Source organism: Dermacentor andersoni, chromosome 1 (genome assembly GCF_023375885.2).
Source record: "Dermacentor andersoni chromosome 1, qqDerAnde1_hic_scaffold, whole genome shotgun sequence".
Lineage (NCBI taxonomy): Eukaryota > Metazoa > Arthropoda > Arachnida > Ixodida > Ixodidae > Dermacentor > Dermacentor andersoni.
In genome coordinates this window covers 335,222,460-335,248,896 of record NC_092814.1, presented here as the reverse complement: position 1 = coordinate 335,248,896, position 26,437 = coordinate 335,222,460, and the positions used below count along the sequence as shown (strand labels likewise).

General features: G+C 46.3%; 2 protein-coding genes across 2 annotated transcripts; both read right to left on the bottom strand.

The window, feature by feature from the left end:
• Window positions 1–7,610: 7,610 nt before the first annotated feature.
• Window positions 7,611–20,044, bottom strand: LOC126516811 (acetylcholinesterase-like). Its single transcript, XM_050166914.3, has 2 exons — window positions 19,373–20,044; window positions 7,611–7,905 (listed from the first exon to the last, which is right to left on the bottom strand). The coding sequence occupies exons 1-2, from the start codon at window positions 19,708–19,710 to the stop codon at window positions 7,764–7,766; spliced, it is 480 nt and encodes a 159-aa protein (XP_050022871.2). The 5' UTR covers window positions 19,711–20,044; the 3' UTR covers window positions 7,611–7,763.
• A 25-nt stretch (window positions 20,045–20,069) lies between these two features.
• On the bottom strand, window positions 20,070–24,780 carry LOC140219363 (acetylcholinesterase-like). The gene is made up of 3 exons (XM_072289134.1): window positions 24,718–24,780; window positions 20,148–20,721; window positions 20,070–20,101 (listed from the first exon to the last, which is right to left on the bottom strand). Exons 1-3 carry the CDS (start codon window positions 24,778–24,780, stop codon window positions 20,070–20,072), a joined length of 669 nt encoding a protein of 222 aa, XP_072145235.1.
• Between the last annotated feature and the right edge of the window lie 1,657 nt (window positions 24,781–26,437).

The window sequence follows — 26,437 nt, the reverse complement described above, 5'->3', positions numbered from 1 at the left end:
GACCAAGAGCGGGCGTGTATCGTCCAGTAACTCGATCGATCGGTGCAGTGGTGAAGCGCGAATGAACTCCGGTCATGTTCAATGCATCGTGCACATATTCAATTTCTCGGCACGCGTGAACTTTGGCCACTGCTAGCGCATACAACAGAAGTGGTTTCCATTCTTGGACAGCGCACACATAAACGAAACACGAGAAAGACAGAACAAGCGCTCGTCGAACAACTTAAAGTTTTTATATGAATAAAAGGATTATGTACCGAGTAATTATTAAATTCATGTGGGTTAGATATAAAAACCGTCATAAGAGTGATCAATGAACGAGCTCGCTTCGTTTGCCCGTTGTTTACTTCGCTCGGCGCACCGCAGTAATCCAGCTGTGTCGTCTGCTTTTTTCGTACCATTTTCTTGTGAATCGGCAGAATTTCACTGGTGGCATCAACCCTTTCGTGTTTACATTGCTGTCGTGACTGTTAACAACACCATAATAATTTCCGGTCATCCGAAGAGGCGCCGTCGCAAACAAGAGACGTTTTGCGCGCAGCGCGAACTGAACGCGGGCGCGACCGCTAAGCGAAGCGGCGGCGGAAACCTACACCCGTTGGAGATGAAATCGTTCCGCCAGGGGAGAAGCGAGCGCTGGCGTCTAGGATGAAACTTGGCGTGCGGTCGTCCATAAGTCGGATATAACTTTAGAAAAAAGGGGGCGTTTACTCCTCGGAGGCGGAGGCACACGAGCATCCACCAATGGGCGCGCACTCTGGACTAACGTCATCAGCCGGACGGCCGGTGAGCCCGCCGACAGAGAAGGTGGCCGCCCGCGCTTCGAATTGAGCGAGGTCGCGTCAGCTGTGTGCTTCAGTCCCTCGTCAGAGTGAATTCCAGAACTGTTTGTGATGGTCTATCATGCCGCAACTATTACTACGAGCTTACGATGCGGCATTTGTGCCGCGTGCGTTTATTCTGAGCCGTGATCCAGCGAAGGAACATTGCAGTGAGCATCGCTGGCGCTGCGCTACGAACACACATTGTTCGTAGAGCAAAATAAAACATTGTTGTTTTATTTTGCTCCCGAGTGAAGTTACGACGAGAAAACTTTTCCAAAGACAGGTGCCTACTGTTAGCGGCGGGTGTGTTCGTGTACTGTGTCGCTGCGTTTTTCGTCGGACGGGGTGAAGTGATGGAGCAAAACCATTCTCAGGAGAAATCAGAAAAGTGTGCGCGCATGAAGCAAACTTACGAGTGTCTCAACAGAAAATATTTGCATAATAAGCCTTCAACGCAAAGATTTGTCGCCGTCAACTTAGCGTGAACGATCACTGTCAGCAGTGAGATAGCCGAGCGTCTAGCGACGGTGTTCGAGCGTTGTGTAGCACCGTCGATTGATTGCTGTCCGCCAGTGCTCACTGCACGCGCAAGCTGTAGAATGCGTGCTGTGAAATTGTAAAAACATAAACCAAAACATATAAATTTTATGCTATTAAAACCCAAGAGCATTTATTTAAAACTATGAATGAAGCATTTTTGTACCTTCCTGCCTCGACCGTATCCTCGCCCCAGGATTGTAATGGTTGCGATAAATGCATTGTTTTATATAAGTACTTTTTCAATAGCAACTGATTCATTTTAAGCTTGGAAAACGAGTAGTAGATATGCCGTGTACATGTAAACAAGCACAAAAGCCATCCAGACCTGCTCTTTCTGCTTTTGTCCCTTGCAATGAAGCTAAAGAGCAGACGACGGGCAGCGTTGTAGAAGGCACGGGGTTATTTTTCTGTCGCTATCCGGCATGTGCTGTAGCACATGAGAGCTCTACTAAACCAGTCATTAAAATACAAAAGTCTTTGTTTATGCCGAGAATTACGCGTTTCAGGAGTCCGATTTTTCGAGCAGGACTATTTTAGTCGCGGAGGCAATCGGCTGTCGCGCTTCGGTCATCTGGGCGGGGTCTCCCCTTTTTTCTGAACTTGTATCCGACTATAGATAGCAGAAGGACATTTCACTCCGATCCGTACGCCATGCTAGTGGCCCGACCGCATTAGAATCTAATGGGGATGCTCCCCAGTACGCGACAGTGATTTTGACATCACCGCTTTCGTCACTCCAGCCTTGGCAATGAAAATTCCGGGCCAGTAGCATGAGGTAGTGAATAGGCCTTGTGCTGTCTAGGTGGCGCCAGTCGTAGGTACCAAAGGCGGAAGTCGTGACGTCTACGTTAACATTCAAAATGAAATTTGAAGTGCGCGCCACGGCGACAATAGAAGGCGGAATTGTGGGCACGCCCCACTACGCCGTAGCCTTCGCAGTGCAAGGCATTGAAGAAGGAACGGGAGCACAGCAGAGGACGCGTTTGAATGCCAATAACTCCGCTTCTGCTGAACGCACTGAAGTACTTCTTCTGCAAAATTTTTCTGAGATAGCCTATTTATACTGCAAATGCTTTTCTCCACTTCGATAAAAAGGGATTCAGGGCCCCTTTAAAGATAACTCCTGGCTTCGCGCATGTCAAGGTCGGGTATTTCCGACAATCCCTGCGTGGGTTTATTGGTTGTAAGGAGGGAAGGATATTATGATTTAAGTGAACCGATCTTTATTGGAAAGCCTTTTCACGGGAACAACTCTTGGCCTCATTCCAGACACATTGCAGTTGGTACAAAGGCTCCTTTCCTTCCTAGTTTCAGACCACGTATATAGAAAGAACTGCGTGGCCAGTGGTGGATTCAAACGTCTGACCTTCGGCATAGTAACCCGATGCTCTAACTATAAGGTCATGATCGCATGCACACTGCTCTCGCGCCAAAGCCTAATAGCTCTTTTACATATTTGGGCGCGTGCGCCACGTGTCAGTTTCCGCATTCTGCCATCGTGGCCGCTCGCGCTTTGTGACGCGGTGCCGCACTTCCCTACTTTCGTGATCGGCCCAGATTCCCAAGTGATTTTCTCCTAACAGCTAAAGCTACGTAGAACCTGTGCATCACTCTACCGCCTTCATGATCGGTTCAGCTCAAACAGGTTTTATCCTGTCATCACCAGAGCGCAAACGCTAGTTACTTTCGATTGTAACGTAGACCATATGACATACACATAGCTACGTATAATTGCATAACACGTAGTCGGAAATCGCATCACAACCAGTATTTCCTTCGTGTGCGCTCGCCCAATACCTATGCAGAAGCCAACAATCGGCATGTCGTAAACATGATGTTGAACTGCCGCAGCAGGAACAGATAGCGTTGTAATCACTCGATCATCTACACCGTCTTGCTGCTGTCGTCGAACATGATCTTGCGACAGCCACATGGCTACGCGCTTTACACAAACCGTAACACTAAACGATACTGGGTAGCAAGCTACCTGCGAAATGCTTCGCATAACATCGATTCCCACAGTGCGTGGGATCTGCATAGTTTTGCCTCCTTTTGAAGGAATGTGATGACTGCTCCACAATGCATGCTTGTCGACCAAGTAAATTAACATTCACGTGAGTTCCAATGCGCAAGAACAACTATTTATTAGAGAGCACGGTGCTACCGCTTACTCTTCTCTCACGAGCCATCTGCTAACCATCGTGCATTCAAGCTAATCCGTGCAGACCCTACTAGCTTCATGATCGTCGGAGCCTAACTCGCGCACTCAAAGTTGGGATTTGACGGAAGCTTTAGCAATAACGGTATCGATGGGTAGCCCAATTTTAAAGAAATAATGTGACGCTGGAAGCCGCCATGGTGGCTTAGTTCCTATGGCATTGCCCTGCTAAGCCCGAGGTCGCAGGATGAAATCCATGCTCTGGAAGTAGCATTTTGATGGGGGCGAAATACAAGAATACCCGCGTACTGAGATTTAGGTGCTCGTTAAAGAACCCCAGGCGCTCAAAATATACCCGGAGCTCCCCCTATGGCGTGCCACATATATCGTGGATTTTGGCAAATAAAACTCGAGAATTAAATTTTTAAGTCCTTCTATCCTGCCGTGTCCACGCTGTGTGTTCCCTCCCTCTTCTAGCTTTCCCTCTTTCAACTACCCGTTTCCCTTGCCCTCAGTATAGTGTAGCAAACGGGAAGCTCGTCTGGTGGACCTCCTTGCCTTTACTCTCCTTGACTTATCTCTTTTGCTAATTTCCTTAGCGGATTTGCTGTCGTTTTTAACGCGACAGCGTTAAGGAGGTCGTGTCGCAGAAAAGCCGGTGTCGTCGGCGGCGTTGGCCGTGAGCGATAAATCCCAGAAGGCACTTCATAAATAAAAACATCTTGCAAGATGGGCTGGTGGGAATCGAACCAGGGTCTCCGGAGTGTGAGACGGAGACGCTACCACTCAGCCACGAGTTCATTCCTACAAAACGGGACAAAATCGCCTCTAGTGAATGCGGTGTTGCCTTAGAAACGTGCCGTAGAAAGTTATACTGCGGTGTATATCGGTAATTATGACCAGCCAGCATTCCATATTCTTTGCCTGGCCTTGTTGCAAGACTGCGCTATATATGACTCGACTCCGAAACACGTTAATAATTGTGCCTGTATTGATATTCTTCAGAGTTCATTTCCTGTGTTTTGTGCATCTGTAGCTAATCACCTATGATTAACTCCGTTTTACACTTCCTCGTTTTCTTTTTTCTCTATTTGTTTCTCTCTCTCGCATTTTTTTGTCTACCACATTCATGTTTACTGTACATTTTGTCTCATATATTGCTCTTCAAGTTCACCAGTACGAATGCTCTCTAGCTGTTCCTGGGCACTATAATAAACATTTGATTTATTGAATATTATTGTAGTGTAAAATCGTGCCTTTTAATTATGTTTTAGTAAAATATTTCAGTGCAGTAGCTTTTGTGCAATTAAAAAAAGGCGTTAATTAAGAAATATCAATAAAATGCTATGTGCCCTATCATATGCATTGTGCTATAATTTTTCTACTGAGCTTTAATAAATAGTGGCTACTGTATCCAATTGTGTGCAATAATGTAATATACCACATCAATTATTGGGTGCCTCAGAGAGCAAATTGAATGTCTTGCGCAGTCAAAATATCATAGCCGGCTGAAACCAATAAAATGGTATATTTTTTGTTATGACGAAGTGTATAAATTGTGAAATTACCTTGTTTATATATATATATATATTAGATTATGCAAATGACCTGCCCCCATACATTTATTTAAGCGTTTCAATAGTACGACTTGGCAAAGGGCAACTAACCACACCTATTAACACCCTTCGATTCTCAAGCTTGTATTATCTGACGGTATGTCATTTTGCTAACGTCCAGAAAGACAAACTTGATATGTTGAAACCAGTTAGAATAAAACATGACCTTTGCACTGTGAGAATTTTTTCTAGCAATACACTCAATTTGAAGGCCTCCCGATGCGGTGTTGATGCATAAAAACAACCTAGAACAATAAATGAGGTGCTCCATGGGCAAGATTTGACAGAATAACGAATCGAGACGTAAATTTTTTTTTTTGTTGTTTTTTGGGTGAGTGCTATAGGTTATTCATGTCTTTTTTGCTTATTTTCTCTGAACCCACTTTTTCATTTTTTTTTTCATCCGCCAACGAGCATAATTATATTGACACGAATACATTATCTGTATCCGGTGACCCTATTTCACCGGCTACAAAAATGGTGAACGTTGTGGCTCTTCGCTAGACGAGCCTGCACGTATCGGAAGTTTCGCGAATGTTATCGATGGTTCTGTCGGTTGTCTCTTGTCGACGAACCTTGTATATTCTGAGTGCATCTGCGACACTAATTGTGTAGTAGTTTCTGAAAGGCACGCGGGCACCAGCGAATACGCTGGAACTTTCGACGACTGATATATGCAAACTAATGCGCTTGATCTGCAGATGAGATTTTCGACAATCGCCGGCTTTGCTCACTGGTATCGCTGCGACTGAGTGTTGCTTCTGCTGGGCACAAGTTCACCCAAAAAAGAGTTAAATTTGTAACTCCCAGTTTTGACTCTACATCTTTTTCCACCGTCACTACTACGTGTCCATATTTCTAACACAGACTTTTTAAATGACACTTTGCACGCCTAATGCTTACATAGTTGGCTGTGAAATGAGCTACCAAAAATGAAATGGTACAAAAGCTTTTGATATGATTTGGCATTGTCATGCACGTGTTTGCAAAGCGATCTTGTACACAGACGACACGCGTGCGCGAACGCTGCTGTCGACATTTGTGCACTATTGTTGCTTGAAAGATAAAAAGAAGCTGTTGCGGCAGGCGTACATCCATTAATCAACCGTGTTTTTTATATCTAAAAGAGCACACATCTAACTAACTTATTGCTTCAAGCTTAGATTGAAGCAGGCTGTTGTAGGTCGGACTTTGACGGATGAAGACAAAACAGTCCAGCAACAGTGCTCCGCAGCCGAGGAGCGATCTTCGGCACGCGAGAGAGAAACAGTGATTGCGAAGAGAAAGAGTCGTGTCAAGCTGTCAGAGCTCCTGCCCAGTGGTTGCGTGCCCTTTTCCTCCGACCAACGCGAAGCGAAGCGTTCGATTTTCGGCGCGTGCCGAAGCTCGCCGACGCGTGCCAGTGGTTGGGGCTTTACATCTCACTACGGCGACGAGCATTCCTTGGACGCTTCCCACGAGGCAAGCCTTTCACCACCACGCGCCCAGACGACGTGGGAGCCTGACATAGATATTGACGCGCAAACCAAGGAGATGACTTTGAGGGGACAACTACCGCGAAGATCCCTCTGCCTGAACCTGAACCTGACAAGATGAACTAATTGATGAAAGGGGCGAGCGTCGAAAGCTTCCTGGGGACGCCTTCAACCTCGTATTCCCAGATTGCTACATGCTTGCGCCATCATCATCATCATCATCATAATCATCATCATCATCATTAACATCGTCATCATCAGCCTGGCTACGCCCACTGCAGGGCACAGGCCTCTCCGATACTACTCCAAATACCCCAGCCAGTCATGTGCTAATTGTGGCCATGTTGTCCCTGCAAACTTCTTAATTTCATCCGCCAACCTAACTTTCTGCCACCCCTTGCTACGCTTCTCTGCTCTTGGAATCCTGTCCGTAACCCTTAATGACCATCGGTTATCTTCCCTCCTCATTACATGTCCTGCCCAAGCCACATTTCATTTTATTGATTTCAACTAAGATGTCATTAACTCCCATTTGTTCCCTCACCCAATCTGCTTTTTTCTTATCCCTTAACGTTACACCCATGATTCTTCTTCCCATAGCTCGTTGCGTCGTCCTCAATTTAAGTAGAACTCTTTTCGTAAGCCTCCAGATTTCTGCCCCGTATGTGAGTACTGCTAAGACACAGCTCTTATACACTTTCCTTTTGAGGGATAATGGCAAGCCGCTGTTCATGATCTGAGAATGCTTGCGCCATATGCAGGGGCAAAGGTGGAACATAGACGGCGGAGACCGATGGAACGATGCGATATCATGGGAGATATTTTGAGACCGATTCAACGATTGTGATTGGCCGAGATATAGTCATCAGATACCTTAGCCTAGTCTCCTAGGGAAGATGACTGTTTTAAAAACAGAGACTTTAGGTGCAGTTAGGAGTGTGCTGACGTGCCGTATGTGCACGCGAACATTTCATATGCCCCTAAATGGAATGGGCTTCCGTATTTGGAACCAGTGTAAATAATGTAAAATAAACCGTTTTCCCTTCATTCCTACGACCAGACGTACATATACCTGTGCCGGGTGGATTCCTGGCCTAAACCCTACCCCGAGCCCCAACAATTAATAGACGCAGTGAATACGGTCTTCAGCTCAGAGGTACTTCATCCAGTAATCGCATTCCCCGCCCCGGTACCCCCGTATGTCCGAATAGTTGCCAGGCGCGAGCACCACCGTGATTGGTCGGTCCTCGCAGTACTTGGGCCACTCATCTTCCCTGGGAAGCTCGGGAGTCCTGAAAATAATAAGAAACGAGAAGTTGACACAGCCGGTGTAACTAAAGCATTTCACCTTTGCCGAAACTGCGTGAACAATTATTCTTTCATATTTAAATAGCATTCAACGTGACCAGGACGCTAAGGAAATTCGTTACACCCTATGCTGACTTCCAACAATTATTTCGAACCGAGCACTTATACGGGATCTCGTTTGAACTAGCTGTATGAAAATGCGAGTGCCTATACCCCTAAACGAGCCGATGGTACAACGAAAACGATCACAGTGAGTACAATGGTAGCACTTGAGAACAAACCGCGCAAAAATTTATTGTCTTTAATGAATCTTTCCAAAAAAACACGTCCTGACGCCAACGAGCGCTAGCAAGTCTTGAGCTCAAATGCGCATGCGCAGCACCGTGTAGGTGACAACAGCCGATTGCTATTTCAAACAGCAGATTGCACAACTTCAAAAAGAAAAACGAAGGAGCATAGGGCGTACCAAATGGCTTATATTTAATGTACAGAGGATCTCCTAATGTTTTATTTTATTGTAGCGACAACTATTTATGCATATAGTAGAAGCTCTAGTCGAGTTTAAAGTAATGATTTTATTTTGCATAGTCAATGAATAATTGGTTGCATCTAGTAAGACACGCCACACCTATGTATCCCCCGAAATGATTGTTAAATGTAAGCATCATACCTTTGAATGAGCTGTTCATGGCTTGTACATCGATTGATCGCATGTGTACATATATGTCTAGTACAATTCGATGCAACGAAGAATAAAGAAATAAAATAGTAATACTACCTAACATTGTCCTATGCAGCTACGTTTCTTTCATTTTTTGACCATCTATTGTAATCTGACTTGAGCACCACTTGACGAAGTAAAGTGTTTAAGGTCCAAAGGCAGTGTGCGTGAAGAGCCTTTGTATGAAGAAGATAATTTTTATTCAAACAAACGCTAGAGTGCCTGCGCGGGGCCAAGCCCGACCTTCCGCTCTGCCCTTACCACAAAACATCACCCTTTAAACCGCATGTTGGTACAAAGAGTTGCACTATAATCAGTAGCATATGATTGTCACTACCGGCGCGACCAATGCTAGAGAAGCTCTCGTACCAGACACGCGGCCTTTGTTACAACAATAAAACATTACGAAAGGCACAAAAAGATAGGCTGGATGACCGACACTTTCGCTCTCGCTCTCCGTCTAGTCTCGGCGGCGTGTTATGGACTTTCGCTCTTAGGCACAGGGGCTGGGACTCGAGTTCAGAAATGTGACAGTAAGTTATCGGCGCCGTTACCGCTTGTGTGCCCTAATGCATGGGAGGCGATCCCGCATCTTTGATAAAACGCTGCCACGCAATTCGTGTGTATTGTTTCGAGAGGACACGGCTACTAGGCCGGCCCCATGAACAGCAGATAGTCGTCCAGGAAGCGCTAGAAGTTGCACGTGGCCATTTGATACGCCGCCCATATTACGCAAAAGAAAGCAGTAGCGGTCGTTGATGGCCAACGCATGCAACAGCCGCGGCCCAAAAATTGGATACAAACAGCATCGAAGGGGCCCCGACGCTTTCAACTAAGCGCGCGAGTGCGAAGCGACGACAATAAAACTGGGGTACAATTGTGTACAACGTTATCCAAACTCGGTGGACCGCGCTAATCACCATTCAATTGGGAAGGCCTGCAAAGGCACGGCGGCGGCGTCCGAGACTTAACCTAACGTCATCTGCAGCGTCCAGGGGCATCCCAGGACTGCGTGCGAACGCGATGCCACATCTAACGCACTCGCAGGCTCTCCAGCCAACTCGAAGCGTCGTTCCTCTCATTTCCATGTAGAGCGTGTATCGCAGCCGCTGTGCTGCTGCCGCCAAGTGAGACGCCTTTCCTCTCAGCTAGAGAAGTTACTTACATCTCCCTTATCAACAGAAAACCACGTCCTGCAAATATACGAAGCCCATATGCTTAGACCCGCTTCCGAAAACTTGCCTAGGTAGCAGCGCGATGATCAAGAACTTGTCAATATTTATCTACTTAGTAAATGAACAATTCAGTACCCATTCAACTGACTCCTACCGAAATCTACATACTGGGCAGACATTTCTTGACTGCTCTGCACAATAGTACCTCATAGCGAAAGCGAACAGGAGGTCCATCACAGCGCCCAATGTATGGTGTGGAGAGAGGAACGCGAAGATTAACGCAAATATTAACATCACACGTTCTTGCATTATTTATTGAGATGCTCCATTCTTCAAGTCGGTGTCATTTACGTAAAATTTACAAAGCCATTGATTTTTTTTAAACATGGGACGTATTCACGATGATATTCCTAGAAACGTTTTTGTTAGTTTTCGATAATATTATCTACGCTATTACGACTGCTGGCGCCTGCTCTTTGAGCTGCTGTAGCATACTGTCACGTAGTTGTGACGGTGAAACAGAGTAACAAAAGTTTAATTTTTTATTGGGCATACCTGTGCCCACAAAAACAGGCCACACTCAAAGCACAACGATAGCGGCGCACACAGTCGGCGATTGTCGAAATCTTATATGTGGGTCTAGCGCGTCGGCTTTTATTCATCAGTCATGCAAGCTTCCAGAGTAATCGGTGGTGCCTGCGTGACATACAGAAACTATTACACAATTCGTGCTGCTCATACAATCAGAGAACGCAAGGTTCCGTGAGAACAGACAACGGATAGAACCATCGATAGCATTCGAGAAACTTCCGATACATCCAGGCGCTCCCTGCACTAAGAGATAACGTTTAACATTTGTTAGCCGGTGAAAGGAGGTCCCCGGGAAAGGTAAACAAGTACACGTGTCGGTTCCGCCATCATAAGAAGCTACAAGCATAACAGGAAAGATAAGGGCTGAATTTTGATGTAGATGAAATGATGTCGAGGCATTTCTTTTTGGTCGTAGACTAATTGCCTTCCGCTTTTGACAGCGGTCGGCTAGCGTAGGCTGTCACTTGTTCAACTCCGCCTTTCCGCTGGACTAGGACGGCACCGAGGCCTAGGCTACTTGCATCAGTGTAAATTTCTGTGTCGGCGTCTTCGTCGAAGTGCGCAAGTACCGATGGTGACTGAGTTCGTCGTTTGAGTTCTTCAAATGCGTCGGCCCCCGGCGTTCCCCATGTGATCTCAACATCGCATTTAGTTACACGTACCAGCGTCTCAGCGATGCGTGAAAAGTCTTTGACAAAGCGCCTGTAGTGGGTACACATGCCAAGGAAAATACGCACGGCCTTCTTGTCGATAGGCTGCTCAAACTTTGCGATCGCAGCAGTCTTCTGCGCGTCGGCCGTACTCCAGACTTGCTGATGACGTCACCCAAGAACAGCAGCTCTTCGTATGCCAAGTAACAGTTTTCCAATTTAAAAATGAGTCCGGATGACTTTATTGTCTCTAGTACTGTTTCAAGGCGTATCAAGTGCTCGCGGAAACTTGTAGAAAAAACGACGACGTCATCTAAGTAGACGAGGCCGGTCTGCCACTTCAAGCCAGCTAACACAGCGTCCATTACACGCTGGAACATTGCAGGAGCCTAGCAAAGGCTGAACGGCATGACCTTCAATTGAAAGAGGCCGTCCGGAGTGATAAAGGCGATTTTCTCTCGATCCCTCTCGTCAACTTCAATTTGTCGGTAGCCCGTCTTGAGGTCCATCGAAGAAAAGTATTTTGCATTACAGAAGCTGTCCAGTGCGTCGTCTACCCGTGGAAAGGCTTGTACGTGCCTCTTCGTGACTTCGTTGAGCCGACGGTAATTGACGCAATAACACAGAGTTCCATCATTCTTTTTCTCCAAGACAACATGAGATGCGTTGGATAGCGCAGCGTTTCATCGACTTATTACTTTATGGCCTCTCGCTCTCCTGTCGGAACTCGGTACGGGCTTTGACGAAGTGGCCGGATGCATTCCTCCGTTATCTTGCGATGCTTAGCAACAGGTGTTTGCCGTATCCTTGATGAGGACGAAAAAAGTCCCTCAATTTGTGGAGGAGACCCTTGAGCTGTTCTTGCTTATCCCTGGGAGGAATCAGATTAGTACCAAAATTATGAGCACTAGCATGGTACTTATGATGCGAGTCTCATTTTTAGAAAACTAAGCTCTCAAAAGAGGTTGCACGCCTTGGGGACTTACCTTGTCCCCAACCAATAAGCGTTATCTATCAGGCGCGGCTTTCCTTTCTTTATTGCTGCACGCCCTGTACGTCCAGGTCACGAATGGTATGTACATTATCACTGTGGCGTAGCATAATTTACAGGAAAATAACTAGCGCGGAGTTTTCAACAAAGGAAACGCCAACAAAACGACAGCGAAATATTGAGAGGAAGGAAGGAAAGACAGGGATGAGCGCAAGAAGGATGACGATTATTGGTTAGGGGACAAGATACATGTCATATGGAGTACACTTTTTAGTGCGTACTTCTGCTAAACAAACTGTTCCGCCACAGTCCCCCTAAATATTCTTTTGTTCATGGTGACTGGCCTTTATAATGGATTGACAGTACTTAACACTTTCATTTTTTTTTCATTTAGGCTTTTCGCATTTTCTTTCGCAATCTCCGTTTCTACCGCCTTGCCAATCTTTCCCAAAGTTCAAGTACACTAGAACAATTATTATTATTCAGCTTTTATTAAGAACGCCTTATAATAGATGTGCCAGCTAACTTAAGCCAGAGTTTAAAAATATACGAACGCCACGTACACCTGGAAAACAGCAAGGTAATGTTGTCTGCCGTCGCTTGGAGAAACTAAAATTATTTTTTTTTCATTCCACTTCGTTAGATGATTTGTCTTATTTGATTGACTTATCATTATAATTATTATAATTAGATGAAAAGTGTCATTGAGAACATTGTAGAGCGCCCTGAAATACTCCTGATACAGCTTTCTGCTGCTCAATACGTAACACATAAAATGTTTTTGCGAGCCTGATCATCAACATCATCATCAGCCTACTTACGCCCACTGCAGGGCAAAGGCCTCTCCCATACTTCTCCAACTACCCCGGTCATGTACTAATTGTGGCCATGTTGTCCCTGCAAACGTCTTAATGTCATCCGCCCACCTAACTTTCTGCCGCCCCCTGCTACGCTTCCCTTCCCTTGGAATCCAGTCCGTAACCCTTAATGACCATCGGTTATCTTCCCTCCTCCTTACATGTCCGGCCCATGCCCATTTCTTTTTCTTGATTTCAACTAAGATGTCATTTACCCGCGTTTGTTCCTTCACCCAATCTGCTCTTTTCTTATCCCTTAACGTTACACCCATCATTCTTCTTTCCATAGCTCGTTGCGTCGTCCTCAATTTCAGCAGAACCCTTTTCGTAAGCCTCCAGGTTTCTGCCCCATACGTGAGTACTAGTAACACACAGCTGTTATACACTTTCCTCTTGAGAGATAGTGGCAACCTGCTGTTCATGATTTGAGAATGCCTGCCAAACGCACCCCAGCCCATTCTTACTCTTCTGGTTATTTCAGTCTCATGATCCGGATCCGTGGTCACTACCTGCCCTAAGTAGATGCATTCCCTTACCACTTCCAGTGCCTCGCTACCTATCGTAAACTGCTGTTCTCTTCCGAGACTGTTAAACATTAGTTTTCTGCAGATTAATTTTTAGACCCACCCTTCTGCTTCGCCTCTCCAGGTCAGTGAGCATGCATTGCAATTGGTCTCCTGAGTTACTAAGCAAGGCAATATCATCAGCGAATCGCAAGTTGCTAAGGTATTCTCCATCAACTATTATCCGCAATTCTTCCCACTCCAGGTCTCTGAATACCTCCTGTAAACATGCTGTGAATAGCATTGGAGAGATCGTATCTCCTTGTCTGACGCCTTTCTTTATTGGGATTTTGTTGCTTTCTTTGTGGAGGACTACGGTGGCTGTGGAGCCGCTATAGATATCTTCCAGTATTTTTACATACGGCTCGTCTACACCCTGATTCCGCAATGCCTCCATGACTGCTGAGGTTTCGACTGAATCAAACGCTTTCTCGTAATCAATGAAAGCTATATATAAAGGTTGGTTATATTCCGCACATTTTTCTATCACCTGATTGATAGTGTGAATATGGTCTATTGTTGAGTAGCTTTTACGGAATCCTGCCTGGTCCTTTGGTTGACGGAAGTCTAAGGTGTTCCTGATTCTATTTGCGATTACCTTAGTAAATATACTTTGTAGGCAACGGACAGTAAGCTGGTCGGTCTATAATTTTTCAAGTCTTTGGCGTCCCCTTTCTTATGGATTAGGATTATGTTAGCGTTCTTCCAAGATTCCGGTACGTTCGAGGTCATGAGGCATTGTGTATATAGGGCGGCCAATCTTTCTAGGACAGTGTTCCCGCCATCCTTCAACAAATCTGCTGTTACCTGATCCTCCCCAGCTGCCTTCCCCCTTTGCATAGCTCCCAAGGCGTTCTTTACCTCTTCCGGCGTTACTTGTGGGATTTCAAGTTCCTCTAGACTATTCTCTCTCACCTTATCGTCGTGAGTGTTACTGGTACTGTATAGCCTGATAGCAGCCCGCAAATGCACGCAAAATTTCCGCGCGACTGGCCGCTGGAGGCACTTTGTGTGTATTCGCGCCCTTCTTTCACGCTAAGAAAAACACCTTTATGTAGCACGTATTGAGCAACATAAAGCTGCATCGGGAGTTTTTCATGTTGCTCGGCAACTTAGACTTACAATTTACGATTTACAATGTTACACTTTTCATGTAATTGTAATAGTTGAGAAGTTGATGAATTAAGACTAATTTGTTTAAACACAGGTGTCCTGACTACGCGGCGCACAAGTCACATACCTTGACCCGTAGCATGATAACCATGCTATTGAGGATCATGATGGTCATTTATTGACATCCAATTTAAAACTGGGCGGTGACAAATAGTCACCTAGCCTGCTTGACTTAACCAGGTCCGCCTAGATGCTGCATGCATCTGCTAAATGGAACTGCCACATGTCGGGACACCTGGTGGAATACGACGCAACTGCGATACAAAGTTTGCACGTATCGAGCAGCAAATGCGCACCGAGGATCCGACAGCCTATCAAGCCGTCGTTTAATGAAACGTCGGGATTAAACGAGTGATAAATACCGGCGCCGCACGTTCCAGCTTCGCTGGTTAACCATCTGTAAGGAGAGCTTTGGCGGCGATGTTTGTTTTTTTCCTTCTAGTATTTTTGTATACATCTCGTTAATCGTTTTTTTCTCCCTCAAGCCTTCTATACCTTGTACCACTACCTATGCGGCCGCTACATGGTGTTCCATCGTGTTTATTAATATGCAACTGCAATACAAAGTGTGCACGTATCAACAATACGCGGTGCACATCTTTTAAGTGGCGCAATGCGATCCTAATGAAGTTGCTAATGATGATGATGAGGAGGAGAAACATTTATTGCCACCTCCTTTGAATTTGGGCAGTGACAAAGACTCACCTAGTCTGCTTGATTTATTCAGATATCCCATATATGCTTTTTTTTATTTTGGCTATTTTTATACATCATCATAATCTTTTTCTTCCTCGAACCTTCTATATGCCTTGTACCGCTACCTATGCTGCTGCTGGTGATGATGATTTATTGGCATCCCGTTTCAAACGGGACGTTGACAAATAATCATCTAGCCTGCTCTATTTACTAAGGTTTGCTATAATGCATTTCATTCTAACATTTTCGTATACAGCTCTTTATACTTTTTCCTATTCCTCAAAACTTCTCTGTCTACTTTTAAAAATGGTTTTAGGCGCAAAAAATAAAACGCGGACAACAGGATATGTCCGCGTCTTATTTTTTGCGCTTAGAATCATTTCTAAAAGCCATGTACCAACTATGCCGGCTGCAGACGTTCCTAAATTCCCTATCTACCTTGTACGGCTGGCCACCCATTCCTGTAAGGGATACGGTCGTATCAATCTCTCCTTTGCTTTTTTTTCACCGATACATTAAACGTCTCCTGCTTATCTAGACTGCTGACTGCTTGATGCTTCCATCCACTCTAAATCCAAAATCTTCTGGAAGGTGCACGTCACCTACGAGTCTCGCCGGGTGAATCCCATCGCATTGCATTAGGATGCGGTGAGTGGTCTCTGGATTTTTGTTGCAGCATACACATGCCGCGTGTAGTTGCGAATATTTGCTCCGGGTTGTTTGTATCCTTAGGCAAGCAGCTGGAGCCTCAAATAGCAAGGCACAGCCATTTGTGTTATTGTACAGATTTTCCCTTCCAATTTTTTTCGTCCCGTTCTTGTAAATTTCTCGTAAATAATTACCCTCCACACCCTTTTTTGTTTCCATTCTTTACATCTAATGCACTGTCTCTGTTGATTTTCTTTTCGATGGTTCCTCGTTGTCTATTTGCACTTTCAATTACCCTGTACTTGATTGCCAAATTTCTTGACCTCGTCCTCCCTTCAGTCTACACGCTTTTTAGGTACAGATACTTGTGCACTTAAGCAACCCATTTATTTTGATCCATCTTCTTCAGCTTTTCTTCAAAACTAATTTCGCTCTGCGCTTCCCTGACTTCAAACGAGGTCAAACCCATATCACCCTGCACTGATCCATTCATGGTTCTGCCGTGGGCTCCCAAAGCCAACCAGCCTACTGACGTTTGGTTAACTTCCAAACCCGACAATATATCCGATTTTGAGCCCAGAATGGCATTGGCGAACTTTAGCGCTTGTGCCATTACTCCGTTTCAGTTGCGCGCCGCATCATATTCATTGTGGCCCCAAAATGCTCTATGTTTCATTATTGCTGCGCTGTGCTTCCCCTTTATTTTCAGATTAACTTGGTGGGTGATGCGACTGCTACATGGTGTGCCACCTGCTGCAATAATATGCAACTGCAATGTCAAGTGTGCATTTATCGAGGCTACGCAGCGTGCATGTCACATCGCAGGCCTCTTCGCGCGCTAGCACACGTTTAAAGGGCGTGTTTCCACAAAAGCTCGCGAGCCGCTGGCGTGGCTCAGTAGTAGAGTAGTTGACTCCCACGCAGCGGGCGCGTGTTCGATCGTGGCGCGAACCGGGAATTTATTTTGCCTCATTCCCAGCGATAGCTGCGACGGAAACCGGCGACGGCGGCGGACAACATCGCCAACGGCAACGCCTATTCGAATGAGCCCGTAACAGCTTAGGCTGTAAAAGTGGTAAACACAACCGCATTACCATATTCCAGAACCTGCAATATACTACGTACCGGCTAATGATTTGCTTTCCGTATGATTACGAACAGCCATACCGAAGCTTAGGTAACATTTGAACGAGAAAAAACATAAAAAAAGCACTTAAGCATCTTTATGGTGCGCCTCATTTGAAGGACATTTAAACGCATTTGCTCGACTCCTGGAAGGTGGAGACGACATATCGCCTTTTACTGTGTGACGCATTTCTTCCTACTTTAGATACCTTTAGCGTATCTAAGCAGTCTCTTACGCTGACCCAGTGAAACTAGCTACCAAAGTAGCTCGCGCCACTAGGTATGCGTAAGTGGCCGTGATATGCTCGTGGCTGTTTCTTTAACTGGATATATGTTGGTGGTTATTAGAGTTACAGTATGGGTGCAAAGGGCAGGCAAGCGTAGTCGAGAACGGCAGAAAATTAGGTGGGGTGATGAAATTAAGAAACTTCCAGACGGAAGTTGAAATCAGCTAGCTCAAGACAAGCGTAATTGTAGATCGCTGAGAGGGGACTTCAGCCTGTAGTGAAGGTAAAAAAGAGTTAAAATGGTAGCAAGATATGCATGACATGCCTTGATATTTGGGCCGCTGGGTAGTTGCCCGGGGTCGTCATGAGATCGAGCTCAGCTCTTTAAAAGGAAGGTGAAACGGTTTTCAATTTACATGAATTGCTGGGGTTGGGAAGAACAGACCTATTAATTTAAAGTTCTGACATTTTCTTCTTTGTTTTGTTAATATAAGGGGCAGAAATCGCAGAAAAGCCCAGTGGTGCATATTTAACGCAATTAATAAATTACTTAGCCATAAAATTACAGACACCAAATATTTCGCATTACTAAATCACTAGGCAACTAATCCATCACATACATTACTGAAAAAGTATTTCAATTACTGTAATTAATCCAACTGTTGTCATGTTTGCTGATATGCATGATATGCTGAAATTCATGACATCCATGCCTTGCACGCTTTCAGGTTCTAGCAGAGCACCTTGAGGACCGAGCTCCTGATGAACCTGTTCCACTACCATCACCAATCCAAGAGTTTCAAGAAGCCAGTGTGACACAGGCAGATAATGTTGAAGAGTTTGAAGTAGCCAAACGCGGCATTTATGTTCGCGATCATGTAACACACAAAAAAACCACGGAACTTTAGACAAGCAGCGGCAAGGTGCTTGACATCGCGGAATTGCACCCGTGTTTACAATCTAATGAGATGTTAGTGCTTCGGCATTCTTCCAGCAGCAAGTTCCCAGTTACACTTTAGCGCGTTTTTTTCTCCCGTCATTGGAACGTGCAGCTACGTGAAAAGAGATACGTACCAGCTAAAATTTACAACGCAAGAAGGTGCACACATCGCTCTCGCTGTTGGAACACTCAACATTGTCGTTGCCCTCGTTGCCGCCGTCGTTTTCTGTATCGGCTGTCGGTTCGAACATGTACGGCGAAAATACAAGCTCTCCGAGACAGCGAGACCGTTCCATAATGTTTACAACTTAACTGTGAAGCCAGAACAGAACAGCGTGCTACGCTCTGAAACCGCGGCGCCGACCGGCGATCCCCGTGAATGACGTCACAGCGGTCCCAACCAATCACGGGGAACAATGGCGTTCGCGCGATGCCCTCAGGCGCTGGTGCGCGTTTTCTTGCAAAAAACAGCCGCTTGCGTTTGTTTCCGCCCTTTTTAAACGAGATATTTGTGTTCAGTGGACTCAAAACTGTAGAATGCCGCAGGGAACTCATTTTTTTTCGAAAAGTGTTTAAGCTTCCCTTTAACTGGATATATCTCAGCATATGCAAGGCATGACATGACATGCTCGCGGTCGTGAAGCAACCATGGCCGTTTCTTTAAATGTGTATACATATATATAAAATGCATGGGAGTACAAATGCTTTCAAATTGTCAATGACATAACATTATACGCATGACATCAATGTCACGACATGTGTGTCACATGACATGCAGGCATACATGACGTGACAAGAATGACGTGCATTGAAGATGTGAATGTCATGATATGAATGACACCGGATAACGCTTTGGGGAACCCCCCACGATACTGGATAGCCTTCCTGCAAAATGCTTCGCATAACATCGATTCCCCAGCGCGTACGATCTGCATATCTCTTTTCCATTGTGGTCACTTCCTTGCATTTAAATGGAGTACTTATAAAGGCAATGTATGCATGATCTGCAAACTCAAGATTCTATTGCAGTTAGACAATATTTCTCCGTGACGCCCGCCACCTTCGAAAAGTAGTCAGCAGACAATTTCGCTCACCCAGATTCGGCAAACGATGCAAGAATCTTGATAAGTGCTTCGCTCATGGCACTGTGTTTGTCGGCGACGCCGTGAATGTCTATTAGAGGAAAGCCGAAAATAAAGGGCAGTTCGGCACCATGATGCGCACCGATCCAAGAGGGCAAGTCAGATGACACGTAAGTGTAGTCGTACACGTAAGAGAACACATTGTTGCCCACAGCGGCGTGCTTGCGCGCCACGTATAGGGCAGGACAGTTAAGCATCCTGTCCGACATGTACTGCATGTATGCCCTCGTCAGTGCAACGTTGTTCGCACCTTTCGTCTTGGCCACGTAATGCTTTTCATCTCCCGGCATGTGGGACTTCAAGCAGGCGCCGATGGCAGCATTAAAAAACCCCTTAATTCTGTCGCTCTCGACGCCATCCAGTCTCTCTTGTAGGAATTCCTTGACAGGAGGGTAAAGGAGGACAGATGACAACTCATCCGACGTGGTCCCGATGATGAGGTCAACTTGGCTGGCAAAACCAGCGTCGACGGCTTTTCTGGGTTCCTTAGGCAGGAAATCGTTGTGATAAGTCGGGAGGAACGTAAAAGCGTTCGACGCGCCAGCTTCAGCAGTGGCCAAGACGAGTTTATCGACTGGAATTTCCCTCAGACACTTCAGAACTTCGTTCGGGTGCGAAGTGAGGTTTTTTTCGCCACCCGCGCAACCTGTCAGCACGGCGAGTCGCTCTCCCGTGCGTAGGCTGTACGATGGAGAGTTGTAAGAGTCGACGGTATACAATGCTCCACTGAGCATGACGGCTCTCACGAAGAGACCGTTGCTCATGGGAGACAGCATGTGACCGTGAACGCTCAGGGCTCCGGCGCTCTGACCGAAAAGGGTGACTCTGGAGGAATCCCCGCCGAAAAATGCAGCATTGTCCCTGATCCAGCGAAGAGCCAGGTTCTGGTCCATGAGCCCCACGTTGCCTGGAGATTCCGGCGAGCTCGCGTCAAGGAAGCCCAGCGCCCCCAGGCGGTAGTTCATAGAGATCACCACGAGGCCCGTTTTTGCGGCCAAGATTGAACCCGTGTAATTATCGTAGGAGGCACTGCCGTACGAAAAACCGCCTCCGTGGATCCACACTAGGACTGGTGACAGGTCTGTGTCAAGGCATTGCTGCGGAAGTGCCGTCCAGACATTGAGGCGGAGGCAATCCTCGGTGTAAGTGACGTCGCCCGCCATGAGGCCCGGAAGAAGTCGCTGCGGACAAGCTGTCCTTTCCGTCGTGGCGTCGAATGTGTCCGTCCATGGCCTCGAAGGAAGCGGAGGACGAAAGCGCAGTTCCCCTAATGGAGGCTCCGCATAAGGGATTCCGATGTACTCTTCGACAATGGTGTTCAGCAAGCTCAACTTCCTTCCCAATACAGTGCCGAGAGATGTCGCTCGTTCTACATCGCCGCCATGCGCGCTGGTGCACCAAAGGAGAAGCAGGACACACTGGCGTATTTTTGTACCTGGCATTTGGAACCGTTCCTGCAAAAATGAAAAGCAAGAAAGAAAAAAATGAACCGACCCAGGATATTATTTTTTTCGCACGAGCTTGACTGTGCGTAAGTTAAACGCCGTCATAGCTGTGCTGATTATGCATGAGAACGGAATTGTTTAAGAGAAATAATTCGAACACATTTCACCTGAATACCAAAAATAAACGGGGGTGGTTGTACGGGCGTGAACCCTATCCCCACTCTGTTGAGTGTTACATAAGGTAGAAGCTTCATCTTAGTATTTTATCAACTTGTGATTTGAATGCTATGGCAACGGTAAGCTTCATATCGCTATTACTTATGACATAATCTGGATGTTATGCAAAAACCTTCCCTTGTGGTCTACATTGGGGGTTGCTACCGTCGTGACTGCTTGCCCACCATAGTTTGACTGGTTGTGAAATGAAGTGTTCAAGCATATTTAGTGCACCTTCCTTGTTATAAAAAGCAATCAACAAAATTTCGAAATTGCGTCTCCTCGAAGGCAATATAGCACATAATATTTAACAGTAATTAATGGAATGAATACCGTAATTATTAACAAGTCGACAGCCGAATTACAGGACCTGTTGTTACCGTGTCATATGATGCCAAAGCAGTAAGCTCAAAATTCATGGTCGCAAAAGAGCTGATAGATGCAGGAGCCCCAAGCGAGCCGCAACCATAGATAACTTTGTTGGCTGTACTTCTGACCCTGAAAGTGCAGCTGTCCTCCATAAGTCACAACCCTGATGCACATAAACACTAGCGTGGCGCTGAAGATGTGGCGATTGCGCTGGCCATTGACAAAAACCGTGGCAGAGATAAGTTCATTCTGCTTACCGACCCATAAGCACCTTGCAGAAAGTACGCTACAGGTACAATCTTGCAAGTAGTGCTTTCTATCCTGTGAAAGCGTATCGTGTTGAAAACAGTCGCGATCATCTTGACCTAGGTAAAGAATCTCTCGTTCGGAATCTGAAGGACTATGCACCGGCTCGAGCGCACGTCCACCGAGCTACCCAACGAGATGATCGTAAAAGGAATAGGGCGGGAAATTACAAACACATTCCCACATCGCACGCTATATCACGCGATGTATTCGACACATTATTCATACACTGGTCCCTATTGCAACGTACCAACGAAGCTTTACCACGCTACATGGGCAAGCCAGTTAACAAGATCAATACCGCGTAATCACTGCGAACACTAACCACTTAGCATGTAATGATTATTTACATGTGGTAAGTGATAGTAGCAATAATCACATAGATTTAAGAACACGCACGCTGAAACATGTCGCGAATCGTTTAGGCGGTGAATATTGCGAAATTTATTGAATTTATTGTGTTTGATCAGGTATGAGTTTAACAACTTTCTAAATTAAACAAAAACGAGTAATAAGCGAAGCTGTGGCATTGTCAACGAATTCATGCACAATCATTACAAAAATCCACGCACATATATGTGTACATATATGAAAATAGGTGAAATGAGAGGCCCGCTAATTGATGGTAACCATCTGCGAGTTTGTATCCCCTATCTTCAAAACAACAATTAATACGCACCTCAGAAGAGTACGCGTTTTGGCTGGTTGGTACATGATTACGAGCAGTAAACAGCGCTAAGCAACAGGACGTAGAGAGGGACACATACCACAGCGCTCACTCACATCCAAGTGCGCTGTGGTCCGTGCCCCACTCTTCGTCCTGTTTTTTAGCGCTGTTTACTGCTCGTAATACGCACCTCCTTGGAGAGTTGACGCGGGAAACAATAGTTCATAGTTCGTTTGATAACACTAATTTTAAATGTGTTAATCCGATCGTGTTCCCTATATTGCCGAGTCACCTATCCACCAAACTAACATTTACTGTCTCCTACACTATATGTTCCAGGATTCCTTCGCACTATATCTGCTTAAATCTTCCCATTATGAAAACTAGGAGGATAGATAAGCAACGCTCACCACGAACCAACCTGGTTGCATCGGGGAACGGCCACTACGTGCGCAAATCGCCGTCTGTCTCCGTACTCGGACACTGTTTACGGTGCATAGCAGTGCAGCAATGTCAGTGTCCGACGACGCGTGCAAACGCACGAGCAGTAAAACGTTCGCACGTATCTGCGCACTGCGGCGGTGCCTCGCCCAAGCGCGCTGACAACGCGCGCGCACCGCACTCTCTCGCAATTTTTCCTGCCCCAGCGACCTCGACGGAGGAACGATCCAAGTAATTACGTGCAGTGCTATCAAGCCCGCACGTGATGGCGACTGTAGCTGCCGATATTGTACTGCGGTGGGGCTGGCTTACTTCGGAAACGTAATTCTTACTGTAGCAATCAACCATCAGATAAAGCTAGTGAATCTTGACCCGGCCGCTTTATTTGCTTCTGCTTCGCGAAGAAAAACAAAAGGCAGATCAGGTGCGCGTAGTTCCGTATAAGGATGCTTTCGGCGACTTCTGATGCAGTGGCTGAGCGTCGGCTCATTATTGTCTGTGGGATCTCTCTCCACTTGATTAAGCAGCACCTTCCATAGCACTGTACGAAATTGAACCCGCAGCTCTGAGACCCGCAACGGACGACTGCGCCTATTACATCCACGTGTGGCGCTACGTTGTGCTGCTGAATGTTACGCTTCAGCACCTCGGAAAATCAGCAGCGGCGCTGCTATCGTATCTGTAAATGACCGGGGTGCCTATTTCACGCTTTGAGGTTAAGTTGATGCGTTTCTACAAATTGTCATGAACTGCAGAAATATTTGCTTCTACGTGCGAATTAAATACGATGCAATTGATAGAATCGGTAATGTGACTGTTGGGGAAATGTTATTGGTTTGACGCTACAACTTGCTAAGAAGAGTTGACCAAAACGGAAGAAAGTTTTAGAATTTTGAAACATAAGATTAACTACGTAACACCACATTAAAGCACACACGGATATTATCAGAACCAGAGTTCATCCATTCCTTAATATGGATAAAATTAACGTTCCAGTTTATAAGTTACTTGGCAAAGCTGTTATATGGTACGTGGAGTTTTCCTGAAGTTCGAGTCAAGATATTCCAATATGACAAACGAGCAACACTTCACAATTGCAAATATTTTAAATGCCACGGATTGCTTGCCTCATTGAAGGCACCCAGTGGTAGGTAGGTAGGTTACTTTCTCGTATCGTTTCGGTATTTGATTAAAAGAAAGTTTGCGTGATGCTGGCATCGAACCCCTCCCAGCAGAACAGCTAAATATTCTTACAGTTAGGCTGCACCAGCAGGCAGGCTTCTCACGTGGCTCAAGATGACATGCCCTCCCGAATAAACTCCAACGAACGTATTGCCGAGGGATCATCATCCCAGACAAACCCATGGCCCGGCTTTAACCCCCTGCAGTAGGTATGTCTTGACCGAGTTACGTATCCAGTGCGTTAGTGAACCACATCGCTTTCAACAAGGACGTGAGATGAGCCCTAGCTTCATTCCCGGCTTGTTGGTACGGCAGAAAACTCTTGAAGAGTTGCTGTTAGCTTGGCAAACTTCCACCATTGTTGCCCTGCGCTGCTGCTCAAGTTTAAGCAACATAATCTTTCTCAAACTACGCTGAACGTTTTATGATTTCTGAAAAGGTCGCGCTTCAACCTTATACGAGGCTTGCAAACCTGTAAACTACGGGACATGACTTTCATCTTTAATGGTCGAACTCTGCTCGACATGTAATGTGATAGGGTGTGCCCTCCTCTTCGCTTTCGCTTTTTTTCTCTCTCCTATTCTAGCAGGTGGGCGTGCTTCTTTTTTTGAACGGCGTTTATAGGGTAGGCTTACATGAGTAATACCTTAGTAATGAAACCTAAACACTACAGATTCAAGGTGTTCTCCTTTCCTGTGCCCACGTTTTTCGGCGCGCACCCACGGTGGTGGCATGGAGGATGGCTTTGTGTTTCTATACCCGAGGGCGCGGGATCGAATCCCGGCCACGGCGGCCACGTTTCAACCGGAATGAAATGCAGAAACGCGCGTTTCCCGTGCACTGGGTGCACATTAAAGAGCCCCTGGTGGTAAAAAATTAACCGGGAGTCCTCGACCACGGTGCAGCTCAAAATCAAATCATGATTAGGCCAGGTAAAACCACGGAAGCTTTTTTGACGTGATTTGTAAAACTACTTGCAACATTATGCGGCCCATCGGCAGAACGGGGTGTTCTGCTGCTGAGCACGAAGTCCCCGGTTCGATTAGCGGCTGCGGAGGCCATATTAAGATGAATCCGGAATGATATATATATATATATATATATATATATATATATATATATATATATATGTTGTCAAGGTGTTTATTGACAGGGTACGCATGGTGTAAGAGGTCAAACTCGGTGTGGTAGCCAAAACCCTGCGAGCAGTCCGAACCAGCCCCGCGCGTAAAGCGCTGGTGATGCGCCTGACTGACCGGCACTTGTTCGTTACATTTCATACACTGGAGATGCGCCGGGCTAACCGGCGCTTCTTCTTCGTTACATTTGTCCCCCGGAAAAATAGCCGCCATCCTGGTGATCTAAGTATAAGTTAGCATAGAGGGATCGTAGAAGCGCTTGAGCCGATCTACGTGAACAGTTTCGCGACCGCGACGGCGCTGATCAGAAGACGGCGACACAGACTCGGAGCCATAGTTCACGGGGGAAATTTGTGCAATAACACACTAAGGTCCATGATATCGTGGGAGCAGATTAGAAGAAAGGCCGGGAGCTAAAGGTGGAATCCACAGCCAAACCAATGAATCGGAAGGGAAGCTTGGGGGGTCAGAACCACCCCGACGAAGCTTCTGGTGTGTCTCATCTGCGGTGGTAAGACAGCGGGCGAGTTGTCTGCATTCTTCGGCATGCTGCGCAGCTTCAGAGACAGGAACTGATTCTGATGAATCAGGGTGGTAGGGTACAATGGTATCGATGGTGCAGGAAGGTTCGAGGCCGTACAGTAAGAAAAACGGAGAAAAACCAGTGGTGGCTTGAGTGGCAGTATTATAGGCGAACGTGATGAACGGAAGCACAGCGTCCCAGTTGGAATGGTCGGACGCGACGTACATGGTGAGCATGTCGCCAAGAGTACGGTTGCAACACTCCGTTAACCCGTTCGTTTGCGGATGGTATGTGCTAGTGGTCCTGTGGATGATGTTACACTCCTTCAGAAGCGACCTCACGCCTTCAGATAGAAAAGCGCGGCCTCGATCACTAAGAAGTTCCCGAGGGGCTCCATGACGAAGAACAAAATGCCGCAGTATGAATGACTCAACGTCTAGGGCAGTGGCAGATGGAAGTACAGCGGTTTCTCCATAGCGTGTGAGATGATCCACTGAAACGATAATCCAGCGGCTGCCAGCCCCGGTACAAGGAAGTGGACTGTAAAGGTCTATTCCGACGCGGTCAATAGGATGGGACGGACAAGGAAGCGGCTGCAAAGGTGCGGCAGTGGAAGTAGGGACTGACTTTCGGCGCTGGCAGTCGAGGCAGCAGAGGACGTACTTGCGAACGAACTTGTACATGCCAGGCCAGTAATACCGGAGCCTAAGACAGGTGTAGCTCTTTAAC

Coding starts and splice junctions, on each gene's coding strand:
- LOC126516811 (XM_050166914.3), bottom strand. CDS start 19,710: ATGCCGGGAGATGAAAAGCATTACGTGGCCAAGACGAAAGGTGCGAAC. Junction 7,906..19,372: donor GCATCGTTTGCCGAATCTGG/GTGAGCGAAATT, acceptor TATTATTTTCAG/GACTCCCGAGCTTCCCAGGG.
- LOC140219363 (XM_072289134.1), bottom strand. CDS start 24,780: ATGCCACCACCGTGGGTGCGCGCCGAAAAACGTGGGCACAGGAAAGGA. Junction 20,722..24,717: donor AAGGAGAACACCTTGAATCT/GTAGTGTTTAGG, acceptor ATTGTCGAAGAG/TACATCGGAATCCCTTATGC. Junction 20,102..20,147: donor CGTGAGAGCCGTCATGCTCA/GTGGAGCATTGT, acceptor TCCATCGTACAG/CCTACGCACGGGAGAGCGAC.